Genomic DNA, 21,856 nt, shown 5'->3' with positions numbered 1-21,856 from the left:
TATATTCAATGACCAGATGTTAGGGAAACAACGAAAAAAATTTGAAAAATTAGAAGTATGAAAAAGGTTATAGATCAAAACATGCAAAGATTATTCACTAAATATCCAATACCAAAAAGACTAACTTAAAATCCGAATTTTTAAATACATTGTTATATGCAGTTGTACTTGCAACATCAACGAGTCACTAGCCACCTTGATTGATAGGCCATATCGCTTAATTTCAATTTTTAAATTATATGCAATTGTACTTACAACATCAATGAGTCACTAACCACCTTGATTGATAGCAGTTGTACTTGCAACATCAACGAGTCACTAGCAACCTTGATTGATAGGCCATATCCCTTAATTTCAAAGTCTCACTTCATTCATGTTGTTTTATTTACTTTTTTTTTCAGTAAGAGAAAAGCCAGATGCATATATTATATGAGTAGAAAATTACATAGATCATTTTCCAGATGCATTTATACATGCTACAGAGCTAGTAAGAACAGCTCTCAAGATATCAAAAGCAACTTGTTACAGCCGAGAGCCAGAGACGCACTTTGAGCAACATAGACTACATATAGAGCAAGATACTATACTGAGTCGATTTGACTGAAAGCAGCATATACAAAGGCAGGTATTGCAAGAAATATACAGGATGGAACATCATTTGTTGCTGCAATGATAGTCCACTCCCTGGAGTCAAAATGAATTCATTGTACAGCCTGTAGCATTTAAAGTGCCTGTGCAGAGAATAAAAAGTTTACTTATTATTTGTATATGTTTTTAGGTTCGTTACAAATACATCGTGCCCTAAATATTTATTTTTGAAAATGCAAAATTAAGTTGATTGATAAGCCATATCCTTTAATTTCAATGCCTCACTTCATTCATATTGTTTTATTTACTTATTATTTATATATGTTTTTAGATTTGTTATATGCATCGTGGCTTAAATATTTATTTTTGAAAACGCAAAATTAAGTAGAAATTTAAATTAAGAAAAAAAAAAAAAAATATATATATATATATATATAATCACAACAATCAAAACCATAAAAAACCTTACCATATATGTTAATCACAACAATCAACACCGTAACTAACCTTTATTACAATGATGATTAATTAATCTATCAAATTTAGAATTTAATTTTATGAAAGAAATTAAAAGATCTTAATTGAAATGTACTAACATGCTTCTCATCATAACCTAGAGTAGTCACAGAAGTCCACGTCCTAAGCTGATTTATTGAATATTTACTGGGTGGCAATATCTTTTTATTGTGAGCTCACTAGAACGTACTTGAAATTAAGATGTCGGTTGCAGTGAGATTGCCTTCAAAAAAAATTAACACATTTTCTGTTTACGGAATGAATTGGTTTTTTTTTCCCTCCTTCTTCTTTTTCTTCTCAGCCATCCAGAAGTGATACCCCAATTAATGACGTGAGTAGTTAACGGCCATAGCAAACTAATGACATCAGAACTCAACGGGCATAACCACTACTAATCCACAGTTAATTGCAGAGCCAGAGACCGAAAAAGAAAATATGTTTACTTTAACAGGTGTGCAACAACGCCCCTGCTTTTGGTCCCATTTGACACATTTTATGATGTCATCTAATACCTATACCAGGAATGCATGCGAGACACATATCCACGAATGAGGCAGCACAACCATATTGTCCTGCGCAAAACAATAGTGACTAGGCTGCAATCTATCTCTAGAAATATTCTGTATTTAATTCGACTTGTTATGCAATGATATGCTGTATTTAAATCAATTTAATTTTTAAGCTAAAATTATGTTGCACTTATTCAATTTGATTTAAATATCGACGTCCACTTGCCTCAAAACAACAATAAACATTAATGATTAAAGTAATAACTAAACATTGGAACTCAAGCATCATTACAACAACACGAACACTGAACATCAATATCAGAGTCCAAAAGAACAAGGACTAGGGTTTCAGATTATCCATAAGACCCAAACTAGGAAAGCCATAGATCTAGGAATGTCTAGGCTACATATTGACAAATCACTTGATTGATATGGCACCAGTATTTGCATTTTCTTTTGTAGACGCATAAGAAGGCAGTTATTCTATAGCAAAGTTCAGGTGGAAATTAAATAACTCCTCTCGTGAAATTTTTGCAGAATGATTAGAACTTGGCATCATGGAAAATAACACCATTTTCAAACTTACCACACGGACAGGTAAAATGAAATCAAACATCAAACACCCTACATCTGGAATCTAGCTTCTAAAGTTGCTAAAAACAAAATTCAGCGCCTCGAACCTAACTCTCGACTCTATTCTCGATTTTAGCTCAACTCACGTTTCCTAATGTCTTCACTGTCCAGACAAGTCAAACTCGGCATTGATGACATGCCCAACAATTAAAAAAGCTGTCTTTGTTTTTCAGAGACAATCTGAAAAATTTTAGCAGAAAAGTTGCGAGGAAGAGCTGTAGAATTGTAATTCAATTTCCTTGATTGGCAGATGTGCGATGGGTTGCCCTGCAGTGTACTCGCTAGGAAAAGCTCTGGATAGTGGCCAGTCTATGCATGGATCTGAGAACCACTATGAAAAGATAGAACTAGACAGCGATAAGAATTATATCAATTCAAAATTATCAATTTTATCAAATATAAAACTAGACCAACACAAGAAACAAATGAGCAAAAAGAGCTCCACATGAGTACACACTTTCGATAGTTGCATGACCTTTTTCCGAAGGAGAACCTCATGGAGAAACTGAAGGGTTGTTTCCTTGCATTAATGAATTACATCCCTATTAAACTTGTCAACATAGACTAATGCCCCTCATCCAACGGGACTAATGCCCCTCATCCAACGGGATTCGAACCAGATACCTACTAGCATGGAACTAGCCAAATGCCCAACAACAACATTAGCGACAAGGGGTTGAGCTAAGCTCTTCAGCTTAAATGTTTGATTCAATGTTACAATAATCGCGATTAGCATTACCTCGGGGAGGGTCCCAAAAAAGATAAAATCATTAGCGACAAGGGGTTGAGCTAAGCTCTTCAGCTTAAATGTTTGATTCAATGTTACAATAATCGCGATTAGCATTACCTCGGGGAGGGTCCCAAAAAAGATAAAATCGTAAAAATTGGCAAAATTAACAAAGAACAAATAAAATAAAAAAACGATTTTTTGGGGTTGGATAGCAATTTTTTTGAAAAAAATCATGAATTAATCGTGATTTTTTCATTTTGAAAAAATCGCCAATTTAATCGGCCAATTTAATTGTTTCAAAGAAAAACTCGGGCGATTAAATCGTGATTTTTGCAACACTCAGTTTGAAAACATCTCATCCAACCCTCAAGCACTTATGCAAGAGAGACTAGTGGTACCTTGCAAGCTGTATCGACCCATGAGGAAAAACAAGTCGCATGCAGGATTAAAATGTGGGTGGGGAGGATGACTATTAACAACTTTGTTTAACCACCCAAACTAAACCGACATAACAAACAGTTGCATGACATACCTAATCACAAAGGAAAACATCTTCTAAGATGAAATGAAATTCATCTAGATGCATTATACATGAAAAATAAGACTGGTTTATGGAAAATATTACATTGCTAATGAAATTCAAAATACTTGTAGACAAACTGTCATTTCTTAACCACAAACAATTTACAAAGAACATAATCAGGAACATCAAAACTTGAGAACCCACGAGAAAACAGTACGCAATGAAAGAGGATCTTGTCGGAACTCCAAAACTAAATGCCTATGATTTATTTGCAAATTTTATAAGTAGAGGTGATCCTGAAATTCTATTACGATAAGAACCAAATGTGGTGAGAAATTAGCTTGCACACGTAACACAGATTCACTGCAACGTTGCCTTTCGTAATATTAGGTTCTGTTGACCATTACGTGTCAACTACCCATAGCAGTACACCCCCTTTTCTTCGCAAAAAATGGATAGCGCTTGATCGACATGTTCGTGCCATTCGACAATCATCGTCGACTTGATCGCATTATGTTGTAAACCCAGTCTGCATGTGTGAATTGTAAATAATCTTAGCAGATATGAGTCATGTATGTAAATTGCCTAGGTAGACCTAATTTTCTAGTGATAATCTACGTTCCGGAAGATTTTTTGTCTCACCGATCCATGATCGGCAGCGTTTTCCTTCAGCCTAACCCCAAAGTCGAAATGAATTTTGTCATTAGAATCTTAGGATAATCCTAGTGTGTTGATCTGCTAGATTATAGTTGTGTCGCAGAACTGAGTGGTTTATGAGGGTCTATGTCAAATGGGTTTTCCCCCTTGAGATGTAAAGTTGTAAAAGTCATGATGTAAAGCGTCTTAAGGGTTAGAAAATGTTTTAATCCCCTCATAAGTCCTAAGTCCTAGGTCCTAGGTGATTTTTCCAAAGGCTAAGTTCGAGGATCCAATAAATTTAAAAAATTTAACTAAAAAGTAAACATTTAAAAAATTATAAAAAATTAAAAAATAAAATAAAATTTAAAAAATAAAATAAAATAATAAAATAGAATAAAAACTTAAAAAATAATAAAATAATAATATTTTGAGTAAATAAATGCAGAATTTCAATTTTTTAATGCATTAAAAATCCGACGGATGAGATTAAAAGATCTTTTGATCCTCATCAACGGTCGAGATCGTTTTGACATGGATCACTCGAACTAGTTGTTGGGAATTTTTCCTTTAAATAGGGTGCTAGGGGTCATTTGAGATCAGATTGGATCTGAGAGTCTAGTGCTAAAGAAAGCTCTCTTGTAGTCATTTTTTGTGCAATAAAGAAAGACTTTGGGGTTAAAAATCTTGCTGGTGTTACTCTTCTGAAAACGCTGTAAGATTGTTTTATTTTTCTGCATAATTTTATTTTCAGCCATTGAGGATAGCTTAATGAAGATTGATCTAGGCACAGGTATCTTGTCTGATCTTTGGGGTTTGAATGATAATTTAGATTCTGAAACATAGTGGCAGTTATCTCCATTTGATCTGGGTTTCGCTATTGTTTTCTCCCTCTATGTTAATGGTTGATTTTAAGCTGTGCAAGAAATCCTTTTTTTTCATATTACCGGGCATTAGGGGAAGTTCTCGACTGAACCAGCGAACTCCCGGATTGTGTTTTCTGAAAAAGCCCAGCCAGTTCTTGATCCCAGGCTTATCATTTGAAATTTTTTTTAATGCATTCAGGGTTTTCTAAAGCACCTCACATTAAGTTTGAAATTCTGAAAATATAACTATGGATTATTGACAAATCTGGCTGCTAAAGAGCCTTAGATCTGTAAATACTGTAAATTTTTAGCTAGGTTTAGGGTTTTCAGCTTCGTTTCTTGCACATATTATTTTTGGGTTTTCGGTTCTTTGTCATTGCAGGTTGCAGGTACAGGCTTTGAGAAATTTTCAGGGTTTCATCAGGCAGTTTGGAGCAGGAAAGATTTAAATTTTTTATCAGGTTTCTGGACTGCAGGTTTGCAAACTGCGTTTTCATTTTTCACTGCTGCCTGGGGTTTTACTGCTACAGAAAAATTTCAAAATTTTTTTAAGGGATCGCAGTTTTCGCTGCTACCCTGCACATGCAAGTCTCCCTTCAGCTGTTGTCACCAATCATTTTTCGAACCTGCGCAGCAAACGACAAGCAAAAAAAAAAAGGTCAAAGATCTGTTTTGTGTGGAATGGCATGATCAGGTTCTGAGGATAGCGTATCATTTTTTTTAAAAATCGATTTTCAGATCTGCTCCCAAATGCTCCACGCTACCACTGAACCATCGGTCCTCCCTCAGCAAATCCACGTTGTCCGAAAATTGTAACCTCTGCCTGCACGCTGGTTTTTCCCTTTCTCCCTGCGCTATTCCATCCAGCTCACTCAAACCCTGGAGCCCTGCGTCCTCTCATCCCTCACGTGAAGCCTGCAGCTTGTCCACGAGCAGCGTTACACACAGCCAGATCAGCATCTATCTACGCAGCTCCATCAAACCCCATCTGCTCTTCATCGATCAACCTGCAACAACACAAAAAAAGGAGTCGGATCCCATCTCCCAGTCCCTCCTGTGTCTAATCCTCAACCGGCGGCTCTATTTGTTGCAAACCAACGCTGCTACATCCATTTCCTCCCTTACGCAGCTACTCCTGCAGCATCCAAGCTCTCCTATCATCGACGTCTCTGCCTCTAACTTGCAGCAAAACCAGCACCTCTTCCGCAGCATCCAAAGTCTGTCGTTTATTCCCTTCCAGCTCTCACGCAAACCTGCACATCTACAACAGCAAAAAACAAAATAAACAAAAAAAAAATCGATTTTGGGTAAGTCGAATGAGTTGAGGTTAGCGTGAACATATAAGAAGTTTGAAAATAAAATAAAAAAGTCTATTCTCATTGTTTTAGGTGTAGAATAAGATTAAGTTAGCATTAGATTTAGATGAGATTAAAGTTTTATTTTTATTTCAGTACTTTAATATATATATATATATATATATGTTAGGATTTAGCTCTGATTTTACTTTTTTTTAAGTTTAAAATTTAAATTAAACAAAAAAATCTTGGATTTTCTTTTCAGTTTACATATATGCGTATATCCATTTCCATTTTGGTTTTTACTTTAGTTAGGTTGTGTATATATATTTTTCTTACTTTATGAATTTAACTTAGGACTTCATAAAAGAAACAAAATAAAAATTTAGATTTGATTTTAGGGTGGTCATTTGGTTTTTAAAAATTTCGATTTGGTTTTTGTATATATACATTTTTTATTTTTTATTTTTTAAATCATTTTAAAAAAAAAAGTTTTAACGGGTTGGTCTTTGGGTTATTTCTTTAATTTAGATTAGTTTAGTTCTATTTTAGAATAAATCAAAATTCAATAATAAAATCATAAAAAAAAAAAAATTCCACGTTTTAGATTTAAGTTGTATTAGAATTAGACTTTATATTTTTGTTATAAATTTAGAGATTAGGCATTAGTCTTTCCATTTACCTTTTTAGTTTAGTTTAGTTTTATTTTTGTTTTTAAAATAAATTAAAAATTCATAAAAAGGTTTAAGTTATAATGTTTTGGTTTCATTTTTTAATTTATTTTTTTTATTTATTTTAGGTTTATTTAAGTTTAGTTTTTGTTTAAATTTTGATTTAAAAATAATAATAATAATAATAATAAATAATAAATAATAAAAAAGGTTTCATTTAAGTTTTAAATTTTGTTTTATCTGAAAAAAAATATAAAAATATTTCGAGAAATTTTTTGCCAATTTTAGTCTTGGCTCAAGAATTTCTTATGTTTTTTCTTTTACGCTGAAGCTAAAATTTTGATGTGGAATTAATGTTTTTTTCATTTTTATGTGATTTAGCATGCTTGAATGATCATATTTTGAAGATTAGCTACATGAATGCGATACCTTGTTAGCGTTTAAAATTACGTGGTTGTGTATCGGTCGTTATCTTTCGAAATTTTAAATCGCTGAAGTATCATTAAGCCATTAAGCATTTTCTCGCATTTGATAAAAGTTAATCTTTGTTGTTTGAGGGTAAAACGATTGTTAATAAGTTCATATCTTTGCAGCATTTGATAAATGATCGTTTAATCAGGAACTGGTCCATTATCTTCTAAATCAATTAAGTGCTTGTTCCCCCTTCGTGTCTCCCAACCCAACTGGTCCCCAATTGGTCATCTATTTTCCTATAGGGTCTACCCCCCTTAGCCCCGGGAGACAAACTTAAACAGAGAGATCGGGGATCAGGGTGTCAGCCCCCGTTCTGAGCGTTGTCGTGACAATCCGTGCGACAACAGGTCCAAAGCTTGATCTACAACACTCAATAACATGACCTCCAAAACATATCCAGTCAACATTGTTGTGAATCCACTATGCATACTTCTGTGAACTGGATACTTCGTGATTTTCGCTAGACCACAAGCATTCCAAAATGATGAATTGACATGTTCTTATCACTGAAAATGAAAAACACAACGAAACACATCAAGTGTCAATAAACTGAGCTTTACATTAAACAGGGATGATTTTCGATTTATCAGCATCCTAATGAAGTCTAGGCGATTTGCTTGAACTGGACTGAATTCCAAATTTACCTGAGTAACCACCATCGCTTATTTTTTGTGAAAGTGTGGAGAGATTAACTTTGAAACCTCAAACATATTAACATTCTCCTTTTGACCAAAGATGCCTTTCAGTTTCTCGTCACACAGTATCTCTCGCTTGTTTGCAGGATTCTGTGAGTCATTAAGAAAACAATTTACCTGGATTAATGATTGTAAACAACAGAAAGCTGTGCATGATCTCAGTGAAAGGACAAAGTTAAGCGAGTAAACATGTTTCCCAACAAAATAACACAATTAATGGTGCCATATGTCAACGTAGCATAGAAAGGGGAAGAAAATAAAGGAAAAACATTCCTTTACAATGATGATACAGAAGTATGTGCAAATCGATTGCATCCATCATGTAGCTCGATTCTATGTACAGACCACGTAAGTAGACATCAAATCCGTCTATGGAACAATCTTACTCTAAACATAACCTAGAAAATAATATTCTACAAAGGTAAATACCCTCTCCTTCGAATAGCAAACATTATAAAGTCTCAGTAGCTTGCTTACCTAACCCAATTATTCTTCTGAGATATGTCGGGATTCTACATTTGCAATAATAAAAGAAAAGGAAATATCAAATTAAATTACAGTATATTTTCCCAACACTGTCATAAGCAATTTTTTAGAGCCAAACCAAAACCAATAAACTTTGAAGAAAATCCCAACTTCATACTACTCTAACCACCAAACATTTGTATCAAGCCTGTGAAAAACCTAACCATTCCATGCTACTGTAGTGATTTCTTCCATGGAAAACACAGATTCGTTGACACACACTGATAAAGAACATTTTGATCCTACTTCTCACATTACATACTACAAAATTGGCAAATCTGAAGGTAGTTCTCTCTAGGCATGAAAAAGATAAGAGTAAAGCACTCCATCAGATGCTATTGTTTGATTATGATGCCGCTTTTTATTGCACTGAGAAGTGCTCTCCAGCCCAGTATGGAAGAGATGTAATGTCCTGTTATGTTATGTAAGTATTTGACTTGGTCAAATTACATAAAAATTGAAATTAAATTAAATTAAAAAATTATAACTAATGCTTATAAATACTGTTATTACAGTACTTAAGGTAAAATTGAGATCATAGAGTCAATTTACCGCCGGCAGTTTTTGGGCTCCAGGTTTTGACAACTCATGGTTTTGCCAAATAGTATTCTTATGTGTGCACATGTGTGTGTGTATTTTAACTCCAGATCTCTCAAGCGCTGAGAGGAATCAAATCTGTCGAGGTGCAAATCTTTCCTCATGTTTTGCACTCAAAAAAGGTGTTTGCACCTTGAGAGATTGGATCCTTCTCAGCAATTGACAGATCCAGAGTTAAAATGGATCTAGGTTCTTACAATAACTAAATACTGGAAGTTAAAGTCTTATTCTTTTCATATAATTATATAGGTCTTGTGAATTTACAAATAAAATTTACAATAACCAAATACTGGAAGTTATAGGACTTATGAATTTAACTAAAATATAGGTCTTGTGAATATACAATAACTAAATACCGGAAGTTGAAGTCTTAATCTTTTAATATACTTATATAGGTCTTACAATAACTAAATACCAGAAGTTAAAGTCTTGATTTTTTAATATACCTACACAAGTCTTGTGAATTTACAAACACACAAAAAATTCAAGAAGCTCTGGACTGATTTCATGTTTAAGTGCTGATAATTTCAGACCATTCCTTTGCAAGGCCTCAGCATCCTTTGTTGCCTATACATCTTTGCACACCTGTATGATTTACAACTCAGCGATTTTGGAGTTCAAGCTTCCAGAAACTTCATGATCCAATACATATTAGCATGGCTTTAAAAACTGCAGTCTGAAGCGGAACCAGGTAAACCAGCCAGTTGGATAGGGCTAAGGATCAACCCGGTGAACAACCCAGACCGGTGGACCAAACCAGTGAAAACCAATCCGAACTAACCAGTCATGCCATGAACCGGCCAAGCAGCTCATAAGACCATATGCCTGAAACTAATACATGGGAAAATTTCTTATAAATAGAATGTTGGAAGCTTAAACTGAAAACCCTGCTAATAATAGCAGAGGATGTGCTATTCCCCTGAAACTGTTATCTGAACACTCCTAAGTACTCAAAACTAGTAAACTCTGGAACAAGGTAAGGCTAGAACAAAACTTTGAAACCATGTACCTAATAACTTATGTACTCATAAACCACCAATGTGGAATGGTGAACTCTGAAATTTGGCTCACCTTAAATTATATTCATGAACAAATGCCCGAAACAAATGCTCAGATTTACAAAAGTAAATCTGATGTTAACAGTGAACATTGCTTCCCAAGGGGTTGCAACTTGCAACCGATCTAGTTGGCTGTTCTATGCCCTGACCCTCAGATTAAGCTCCCACATCAAATGTGTTTGATGAGTGGTCATGTTGTGTCAGGCCAAGAGGTAACTCCACGAATCTGAATTGTGTTTTGCATTAACATGTAACATGAATATATACATGGAGAGGGAGACTATTGGGTTTCATCTCCCAATGTCTCTTCGTCTTCCAATTCTCTTTATTTTCCTATTTACATGGATTTACCTAATCCCAAAGATTAGGTGTCAACATTCTCCCCCTTAATCTGAAGGGATGTTGGTGAGTCCAAGCATCATTCTGAATCTTTCAAACTTTTCTCTTCCAAGCGCTTTGGTGAAGATGTTTGTGATTTGCTCATTTGTGGAACAATGGCGTAGGTGGATTGTCTTGGCCTCAACATGATGTCGAATCAGATGGTATTTTGTATTGATGTGCTTCATTCGATCATGGAACTTTGGGTTCTTGGCCAACTTTATTGCAGAAGTGTTGTCAATCAAGAGAGGAGTTGAATGCACTTGTTTCTCTTGCAAATCTTCTAGAATTTTCCTGAGCCACATAATTTTCTTTGTTGCTTCAGCTATTGCCACATATTCTGCTTCAATTGTGGAATCTGTTGGAACTAATTGTTTGCGCGACCTCCAGGAGATAGCTCTAGATCCAAGACTCATAACATAACCTGAAGTAGATACTCCAGTTTCTTTATCTCCATCAAAGTTTGAATCAGTGTATCCAATCAAAGCTGAAGTCGCTCACCTATGTATACTTAAGTCCAGAGTCTTGAGTTCCATTCAAGTACTTTAGAACTTTTTTTGCAGTAGACCAATGACCCTCACAAGGATTTTGCATAAACATGGAGAGGATTCCAATAGAAAATGAAATATTTGGCCTGGTAGTAGTCAGGTAGTTGAGACTTCCTATGAGTTGTTTATACTTTGTTGCATCCTCAAATTCTTTTCCTTCAGTGGATGTGAGCTTTAAGTTCTGTTCCATTGGAGTAGTCAAAGGATTGCACTCAGCCATGCCAAATCTGTTCAACAGATCTCCAATGTACTTCTTCTGAGAGAGGAATATAAACTTCAGATGTTGAGTTACTTCAATACCAAGATAGTAGTGAACATAGCCCAAATCTGTCATTTCAAAACCTTTCCTCAATTCCTTCTTTATGGATGCAATGTAGCTCTCATTGTTCCATGTCATCAGAAGATCATCTACATACACCACAAGATATATAGCAATTTTGCCAACTTTCTTGACCAACAAAGTTGGATCATCAAGATCAAAATCTTTGAAGATGAGTTAAAGAAAATGCTCAATTAACTTCTCGTACCAGGCTCACGGTGCTTGCTTGAAGCCATACAAGGATTTTACAGGCTTGCATCCTTTATGTTCATGACCCTTCACAACAAATCCTTCAGGTTGGGACATAAAAACGTTCTCTTTCAAATCTCCATTCAAGAAAGCAGTTTTTACATCCATTTGATGTACTTTCAAACCATTCTGTGTTGCCAAGGCAAAGAGTGTTCGGATGGTAGCCCATTTTGCTTGGTGGCAAAAGTCTCCTCATAGTCGATCCCTTTCTTTTGTGCAAAACCTTTTGCCACAAGCCTGGCTTTGTGCTTGTCAAGTTTGCCATCTGCTTTATACTTGTTCTTGAAGACCCACTTGCAGCCTATTTGTTTGGTTCCCAATGGAGGATCAACCAACTTCCAAGTGTCATTCTTTATCGAGGCATCATATTCTTTCTACATCGCTTCTTTCCATCCATCATGAGAAGCGGCATCTTTGAAGGAAGTTGGTTCAAAATCTACAGACAAATTCAGTTCACAATCATAAGAAACATCCATATCAACCAAGGAATCAAAAGAGTCTACATCACCTCCATTATGTCTGGTTGAATTTCTTGTTCCTGTCTTTCCAACCTTATAAGGACGAACACTTTCAAGTGTCTTTGTCAGCCATTTTGGAGGACCTTTTGAAATGGCCCATGCTGCTCAGTTGACTCAGATTAATCTGAAGTTAAACAAGAACACAACAACTTACAGATTTAATCATAAATACAGAGATGCAGCAGAAAAACACTTCATTTTTTTAATAGAAAAATATTGAACTATGCTTACAAACAAAATGGAAATAAGATAGCTCAGGCGATGGTAGCTGGCAACAAAGTGGACGAAAATTTATGGTCAAAGACCAGATCAAATTGGTTCTCTGCAGCGATTGAGCGGCCAAAAGATCAAATAGCTCTAATACCAATGTTATGAACAAAGTTCAACTCTGCAATAATCTTCATAACACTTCGAAGACAAAGACATCAATTGTAAGACAAGTAATTGTATATAAGAATATTTGAATATAAGTGAGATGATTTGATTACAACTGAGGGTCTCATATATATAGCTAGGTAAGTACCCTTTCACGAATGGTCATGTCCATAGAGGCATGCCTCTTCAATACTAATTATTAATTAATTAATTATTATTTATGATTATTATGATTTACATTATTTTATATATATTTTATTCATAACAGCATATTAATGCATCTTCCACCCCCATGATTTTTTTTGTTGTGGGAATTAAATCTCTGCTACAGGGCTTCCGAGTTGGTATTCTTTGCACAAATAGTGCCACATGTTGTATGTTGCACCAAGCACAGCGGGGGGTCACATGGGGGGGCGCCAACGCAACAGTGCCCCCAAACAAATGAAAAATAAATAAATAGATAAAAATTGAACAGTTTTTTGCATCTATTTTTGGAGGTTTTCAGCATAAGCTTTTTGCTAAAAGCAATTTTGTGGCACATGGTGGTTTTGCCATCCTTTTGTAGTTTTGGTTAAGAAACTACAGTTGTATTCTAATACAAGGTAAATGAATTTCTTGTCCATGGATGTTGCGAGATGGATATTGTCTCCTAATACTATACAAAAGCATATACTGAAAAATCTTGCTGGATTTCCCAATTTTGGGTTCCAAGATAAATAAATAAAAAAAAAAAAGTGTTAATGTGTGTGTGTGTGTTGGCAATTGCATCTTTTCTATTTTATTGAAAACTATGTTTGCAGCGATTAATTATACAGGGTTAAAACCTACATTACGTTCATAGTAAGAATCTCTTTTACATATCAACAATGACATGAGAAACGTTGGGATAACGATACTCTAGGGATTCTCATCAACAATCTCCCAAGAAATTGTCTTAACCAAAGAATCTCAACCTCCACTTTAACAATTTGACTTGCAAAACTATAGTGCACTAACAAAGATATCTCAAAAACTAGTATACAAGAAGAAAAAACTAGTGGAGCTCTTGTTTGTTAATTTTTGGCAAGAAGGGAGAAATCCCCTAGTCCTCCCTCCTAATTGAGCAAGTAAAGAAAATGAATATAATTATTGAAAGGACTTAATTATAATTTTATACCAAGTCGGCCTTAAATCTTGGAGGGAAAATTGTTTAATAAAAATTCAAATTTTCAAATTTATGTCGGCTCATTTGATCAAATCGACTTGGCAAATAGACATGTCCTTTCAAACCTTCAAACAACTATAAATACCCTATTGTGTTAGCCACTATGAGGATAAGAAACTCGGATCCCTCTCTGCAATTTCGGATGGCAATTTTACTCTGAGATATTTGGATGGCTCTGAGATATCAAATATGTTTCTAAGGCTCGATGTACCTTCCGGGGATTGTTATAGCTCCCTATGGTGCAGATCTCTCTCTCTATGGTGCGGATTTCAAGCTCTCTATGGTGTGAACTATACCTGCAGATTATATCTCTCATGTGACTCTGAGGTGATGGGTTTTGAGTATTGTTATGGCATTATATTAATTGAAATCTCTATGGCACTTTGTTCTCTATTAACGTCAGATCTCTAGTCTCGCTCTTGGAATATTCTTATAACCTCGCTATAATATGACTACAACCTCGCTCCAGCATGATCACGAACTCGCACTTATGGCATCTTTGTAATAGCAGTGGTCTCCTTCTTGTTTTCACTGATCTTGCATTACAATGATCTCATTTTGACATGACCTTGCATATGGATACAAGTCTACTCTCTTGCTCAAGGATTTGTTCATCACTATAGGACTCTTGCTATAGCACTATACTTTTGCACTTACTCTTTAGGACTATACTCTTGCAAGAATTCACTCTCGCTCATCTACCCATGACTACTCACATTATAGTACATTATCTATCTTTTTGCGGTATGCTATTTATCACAAATGTCATTCGCATTTGTCTGAAGTATGTTGTTATACTCCTGGGGTTCACATTATATTCTTGTCAATTTTTTTATGGTTCAATTATGTTCCAATGGCTTGCATTCCTGCTAGACTCACATCACATTCATTAAAGTGATATTTGATATACCCATGTACAGTGACATACAATATATTCATTGATATTGCATTACAGTGGTGCAGCATGGTATCTCTATATCCCTATGATAATCTAATACATGATTGCTTATAATAGTGTACACATGTTTGTACTATTTTTAACAGAGATTTCCTATGACCAAGTGCTCTGGCTTCATTGCTCAAGCGATATAATATTAGTGACCCTAAATAGATGATGATATAGTGATGTTGTAGTAACCCTACTTCATGATGACAATAATTTTTCTATTATCAATATCATTATTTGAATCTTGTTCACAAAGAAAGTTGTAAACAAGATATATTTAGGCCCTAGGTAGCCTGATGCGATGGATTATGTCTCATGATATTGTCCTTTGTATCTCAACTGAACAATTGATGAAATTTAATAGAAGACGAAGAATTGAATTTCGGGATTTTCCCCTTGCAGGGTGTTTCCCTGGTCTCCGACCAAATCCTAGTGTCTATATTTGCGCATGATGTTCTTTTGAAGTTCCTTTTATTTTTTTCGTTGCATTGTTGATGATATTGTTCTTTCCACATAATTGTTAATGATGTGATGATGTTATGATGTTGTGGGGTGAATTTAATGTGTAAAAGATTTAATGCAATTATCAGCAAAGAACAATATAGCCCTAAGAAAAATTAGCATTGTTGGTATTATATACCCACAATATATTTCCATTATCTCACTACCAATGTTATCAAAACCAAATCGGACCGATCAAAACCATCCAATCCGACTGGTTGGAGGGAAAAACTGTTTTGGACCAGTGAACTAGCCCATTTCTAGCCATAACAAACCAGTCATTTTTTACAATGCTACAAAGGACCCTTTGAACGCAAATTTTATTTTTAAAAATGATTTATGACTGGGGAAACCTAGATTTGACCATATTTCGCTACTAATGCGATGCAATTAATGGAAATGTTAAATTCTTAAATTAAAAGGTCTCCTTTTACTTAAATTTTTAACATTAGCAATAATTGACTTAGGCTGTTTGAGAGTAATTCCGAACTCATTGGATTTCATATGGAGAAAGTAGAATTTTAGATCCCACTCAAAATCTAACATGCTTAACAATTTTTTAAGACTTCAAGATTGGGGGGTTGCAATGTTGCAATTGGATTTTGTCATATACAACGGTATGGAACTAGCATTTAATCAAGAGCAACAATGCCTGTATGTACCTTAATATTAGTGGCATTGATTGCTGAACTCCTCTACCATGATCCTACTAAAAATTTAACCATCACTCAAACAAAATCTTGCCTTGACATGCTAAGCTTTTTCTATCTTATTTTAATGCTTAGAGGGTGATATTGATGACGAAGATCCCAGCATAGCCAAAGACTTTGATGATATGTAGGTATTTGTTGTAGCATGATTTCATTTGGATGCTAGAGACCATTTAGGGCCTATTTGTTGATGTATTTTCGATTCAGAGATGGATTGCACATTTTCCTATTTTGGTTATGTGCATCCTTACATGCCATATAAAGGAGAACTTTTGCTTCTTTGTGTATAAATGGTTTGGATTTATATGGATGCACATGCATTATATATATATATATATATATATATATATATATATATATATATATACTTTTTTCTTTAAAATTTGAATATTTTATATTTTTGGTTGACTGATTTTTTGGTCTGATTATTTTAGCAGTTATGGCCCAATTCTGACTGATTCCCATTTTGGGGGGTCTACCGGTTCAATGACCATTCTGATAACATTGGTCACTATGTGTTAATAATTAATATGTATCATTAAGACCCAAAGGTCATGTCCTCCACAAAGTTGAAAATAAAATAAAAAATGAAGCCGCAATTTGTATACTTGCTCTCTTTTCTTTCTATAAGCATCCTAACTACTTCCTATGTAGTCCCTCCCTTCTTCCCCCACCATGTTCCATCCAATTCCATTCAGAGAAAGGAAAGAAAAAAATATGAACTTCTAACAATAAAGTGGAGCAGCAAGAGAAATGTGGGTAAGAGAGAATAAAACATTGTCACTAGATAAATAATGTGAACCACATCACTTTAGATATGGGCAAGAAATGTTGTTATCCAAAGATACGAAACAATTCAAAGAGAATTAATCACCACAATTAGATACAAAGAAACCAAAGAAGAGATAGGAATAAGACCATGGCCAGTTTTAAGAACAATATGTTGGAAACACTGAGAGGGGGGGTGAATTAGAGTTTCTTTCAATTGTTATATTATGCCATTTAAGATTTTTATCACAAGTTAAACCAAAACACAAGAATTTGAACAAAAATAATTTTATTAACAGGATAATGAGGACTACAATCCTCTTTTTACAATAAATCAAGCTCCAACTTGTACAACAACATCTTTGACCTTTTCAAGGCTCCAACCTTGAACAAATACAAGCTCCAACTTGGACAAATTGAGGACTCCAATCCTCTCAATGATTCCAAGCTCCAACAATATCTTCAACAATGCTCCAAAAATAGTCAAGGATCTCAGCTCCAAGAAGTGGCTAAATTTTACTTTCAACAATACTTCAAGTCCGCTCAACAACTCTTCAATGAGGTTGCCTCAAGTCTGCACAATAAGTCTTCTAAAAGCTGCTCCAATGATTGCTTCAAGGTCAGCAAAACAAGACATCTAGAAGTTGCTCCAACAGGACTTCAAAAGTGTCTTCAACAATGCTCTATAATGCTTCATGAGATGCTTCAACAATACCTCAAATCTATCCTCAATAATGCTTCGACGATGGTTCCAAGAATGTCTTCAAATTTAGCCCAACCTTTGTTATAGCTTTAAAAATTTGCTTAAGAAATGTCAACAAGTCTATGAAGTAAGCTTCGCCCCTAAAGGTTGAAACTCAAAAACTTTCCATAGGTCTGAATGTTAAAGTTTGTCATAGGTCCAAGGCTACTTTCCACAGTTCGAGGTCTGTTTAGGCATGTCCTTGCCTCAGGTCCGAACCACAGGTTGAGGTTTGTCCTTGCCTCAAATCCGAATTACCTCTGTTTATTCTTGGTCGAGTTGGATGGTTGGAATGAGGAGCCATGTCCTGTATTTATATGAATTAATCCTTTCATTGAGGTCGACATGTTAGGGTCTAAATTAGGGTTTTTTAGCCTTAAAAAATTGATTTCTCTTTAACGAAGGGGAGTTAAAGTGCAAGTAAACGCTCATTGGAAAGATCATGGAATCCTTTTTCAGCCTGTGTTTTTTATCTCCATAAAGACACCCTTTGACATCAATAACAAATTCTTTCAACAATCTCGCCCTTGTTATTGATGGCAACAATATCCTCATATGTTGCTCCCCCTGTCATCGTGCTACTCTCCTTGTCATCGTGCTACTCCCCCTGGCATATTATCCCCATTTGACATCAATAGCAAAGGGTTGCTTTAATGGGATGCAAGAGAGATGACCCCCCATCTTTTGTTGAAAATGTTCAAATGCTTCTCAAGGTAGGGGTTTTGTGAAGATATCTGCAATTTGCTCCTTAGTGTTGACATACTCCATTTTGAAGGGTTGCTTTAATGGGATGCAAGAGAGATGACCCCCCATCTTTTGATGAAAATGTTCAAATGCTTCTCAAGGTAGGGGTTTTGTGAAGATATCTGCAATTTGCTCCTTAGTGTTGACATACTCCATTTTGATGTTCTAATCTGCAATTTGTTCTCGAATGAAGTGATACTTGATTGGAATATGTTTTATTTTGAATGCATCGCTAGATTCTTTGAGAGGCTGGTTGCACTAGCGTTGTCACAGTAGATGGTGATAGGCTAATTTGTTTCTATGTTGACATCCTTCAAGGCTTCCTTTATCCATAGGATTTGTGTCCAACAATGTGTTGTTGCTATGTACTTGGCTTCAACTATGGAGAGATATAGATTATTTTTTTTGCTTAACCGAGATACAAGATAGTCTCCCAAGAAGAATGCATTCCCACTGGTACTATTTTGATCATCAATGTTTTGTTAAAATTGGCCACTGGCCAAAGTCCATGTGGGTCACCTTATTTATGGCAGCCGATATTTTTTTTGGATTCCTCTCATCGAGAGGTGTAGGATTGATCTAACGATCATCCAATTCTGACATGTCTTCATGGAGATATGAATTTATTTGTATTCTTGACAATTTGTCAAGGTCGACCAGCAAGCAAAACAGTGTTTTACACCCCCAGCTTATCCTCAACGTGGCATATAAAAGGAAGAGACCTTGTGGCATAAACTCACTCATCTCAACACACATTCTTCTCTCTCTCTCCTACGCTTTAGAGGAGCATCTCTCTCTCACATGTGTAGCTGAAAGGAGGATGCAGATCTGAATTAGGGCAACATTGACTTGGGTTGACCGTGGAGCAGAAATGCTGATTCTTGGCAGCGTTGACCAACGTAGGGTCTCCTTGACTGCAGATTGGGTTGACCAGCCTCTCCTAGGCAGGCCACATTTCTAGGCAGCCTCGTTGACCTGTTTTGACCACACATTTGACCAACGTTGACTATTGAGGGTTAACCGCAGATTTGTCAGTGTTGACTGCAGTTTGACTGATCATTTCACACTGCTTTGGGCTGCCTATACTTGTTGTTGGAGGCTGCATTGATTGAGGTTGACTTGAAGTCAATTCTAACCTGTTTGACCAGCTTTGACTTTGCTAGTTAGTGTTTTGTTGCAGCTGTCATCAAAATTATAGATTTGTGTAATTGTACTATCTCTCTCTCTCTGCGGAATTATTGAAGAATATAAGAAGAATTGATCAAGGGTTTCCCCGCATTGGGGTTTGTCCTTGGCTGGTGCCACATCTTGTGTCTCTTGTCTTCTACTGTTTACATTTATGTTCTATCTGCATTTTACTATCATGCTGATGTGATTGCTATTCTGGAAATTGATATTGGGCTAATAAGAAAATTTGCAGTAAATTGCTCTTAAGCATAGAACATACCATAATTTAACATGGTATCGAAGTTGAGGTGAAGACAAAGCCCAAGCAAGAGTGAAAGAGCAATTACCAAAGACAGTTGGAAAGATCAAAAGGCCTCATGGGTTCCTCATCCCACTTCCCAACCGAAGACAAGCTCCGTGAGAAGTCTGACTATCACGGATGGAAGATGTCTCTTGCTCTGACATTGGAAAAGCAAGAAGTGTTGGACTATGTGCGGGGTAAAATTCCTGAGCCTCCATCAAATGCACCAGCTGCTACAAAGAACGAGTACACTAAGAGTGAAGTCAAAGCGAAGAAGGTTATTTGAGACTCAATTGACAAGCGTCTAGTGACCTACATTTCCGAGTTGAACACCTCCAAGGAGATCTACGACAGATTGGTAAGCTTGTTTAAAGCTATTGATGCAAATCAAGTTTCGTTCCTCAAAAATAATTGAAGGATATTAAGAAGGGCAAGGACAAGGATATTCAATCCTACTTCTTAAGGATCACTGAGATCAAGAATGATCTTCTATCGATTGGAGAAGTCATTCCTGACAAGGAACTAACTATCACTACCCTTGGAGGGCTCCCATCCGAATGGTATATATTTAGAACCACTCTTCTCAACAATGATCGAATTCCAGGGTTTGAAGAATTGATGTCGAGATGCATTCAAGAAGAGACAAGGATGGTGGAGCAAGAAATGCCTTCAAGCAAAGGCAACCCCACTGCTTTCTCCTCTCATGCCAAAAGGAGAAATAATTTTGGGTCTAAAGGTCATTTCAAAGGAAAGCCCAGATCGAAGGGTGGAAGGAAAGGAAGATGCTTTGTTTGCAATAAATTTGGCCACTATGCGAGGGAGTGTCCAAATAGAAAGGACACATCACATGATGATGATCAAAATCACTCCAGGGGAAACTCCAACAACAATCAAAGGAATGGCAGGTTCAATGGCAAAGGAAAGAGGAATGTGGGAAATCAAGGAAATGGTCAACCCTCCAAGAAAGCAAGGAACTCCAGGTATGAATCAAATGTTTTTAACAATAAGCAAGATGAGTATTATCTTATATCGGCCCTCTCCACTACCTCTCCTCCAGGCACTTCATTGGTTACAAGGAAGCTCTCTCTAATCTGATAGAGAAAGAGACAAACTTGGAGATTATTCTTGGAGACAATTCCACCTATCCCATAAAGGGTGTAGGGAATGTTACTCTTCAATTAAATCAGGGTAACACGATCCATTTGCAAGAAGTCTTATATGTACCTGATCTCAAGAAGAACCTGGTGTCCATTTCGGCAATGGAAGACAAAGGCTACAAGGTGGCATTCATCGATGGCAAGGTACGTGTTTGGAAAAGAATTTTAAAGATGCTTTCACTCTTCGGTTTCGAGTTGACTCTTTATATCAAGTTGGAGGAAGTCTGTTGGGAGTTATGTCTTGCGACACATCTCTACAGTCTGAACTATGGCACCAGAGGTTTGCCCACCTTCATTATAAGGCTCTATCGGACGTGAGACAGATGGTGACAGGGATGCCCAAGTTCAAAGTAGAGCATGAAGGTGTATGTCTAGGGTGTGCCGAAGGAAAGTTTAAAAGGGGACCATTCCCCTCAAGTAATAGCAAGACTACAAATATACTGCAGTTGGTCCACTCCGACATATCTGGTATGATGTCCATAAACTCTTTGGGAGAATATCTATATTATCTTAGTTTTACAGATGATTATTCTCGCAAGACATGGATCTACTACTTGAAAAAGAATGATGAAGTGTTCACCTGGTTCTGTCACTTCAAAGCCCTGATCGAGAATCAAACCAAGAAGAGAATCAAGATATTAAGGACTGATAATAGGACCGAGTATGAATCCAATGAGTTCCATGACTTTTGCAAAGAAGTTGGCGTTAAGAGGGAGACCACAACACCATACACTCCTGAGCAAAATGGTGTGGCTGAAAGGAAGAATCGTACGATTATGGAAGTTGTTCGTGCCATGCTCCATGATCAAAGGCTTTTGAAGTTTCTATGGGCCGAAGCTGCGAATACCGTCGTATATGTTCAAAACCGATGCACACATCAAGCATTGGATTCCAAGACTCTCGAAGAAATGTT

General features: G+C 36.1%; 1 protein-coding gene across 2 annotated transcripts in view; it reads right to left on the bottom strand.

Moving 5' to 3' along the window:
• Window positions 1-434: 434 nt before the first annotated feature.
• Window positions 435-21,856, bottom strand: part of LOC149255516 (protein TRI1-like) — a 112,277-nt gene continuing 90,855 nt past the window's right edge. The window contains exons 2-3 of one of the 2 annotated variants that reach the window (XM_089457243.1): window positions 8,086-8,226; window positions 435-731 (exon numbers count right to left, since the gene is read on the bottom strand). In XM_089457243.1, coding sequence (XP_089313369.1) covers window positions 8,104-8,226 — 123 coding nt within the window. In that variant the 3' untranslated portion in view covers window positions 435-731; window positions 8,086-8,103. Of the gene's footprint in view, window positions 732-7,291; window positions 7,948-8,085; window positions 8,227-21,856 lie in introns of those variants that run through there. The other variant, XM_089457242.1, reaches the window with a different exon arrangement.

The sequence above is a fragment of the Pinus tabuliformis genome, chromosome 7, assembly GCF_031772625.1.
Source record: "Pinus tabuliformis cultivar Carrire ecotype Pingquan chromosome 7, CPIR1, whole genome shotgun sequence".
NCBI lineage: Eukaryota > Viridiplantae > Streptophyta > Pinopsida > Pinales > Pinaceae > Pinus > Pinus tabuliformis.
This window is presented reverse-complemented; position numbering and strand designations above follow the sequence as displayed.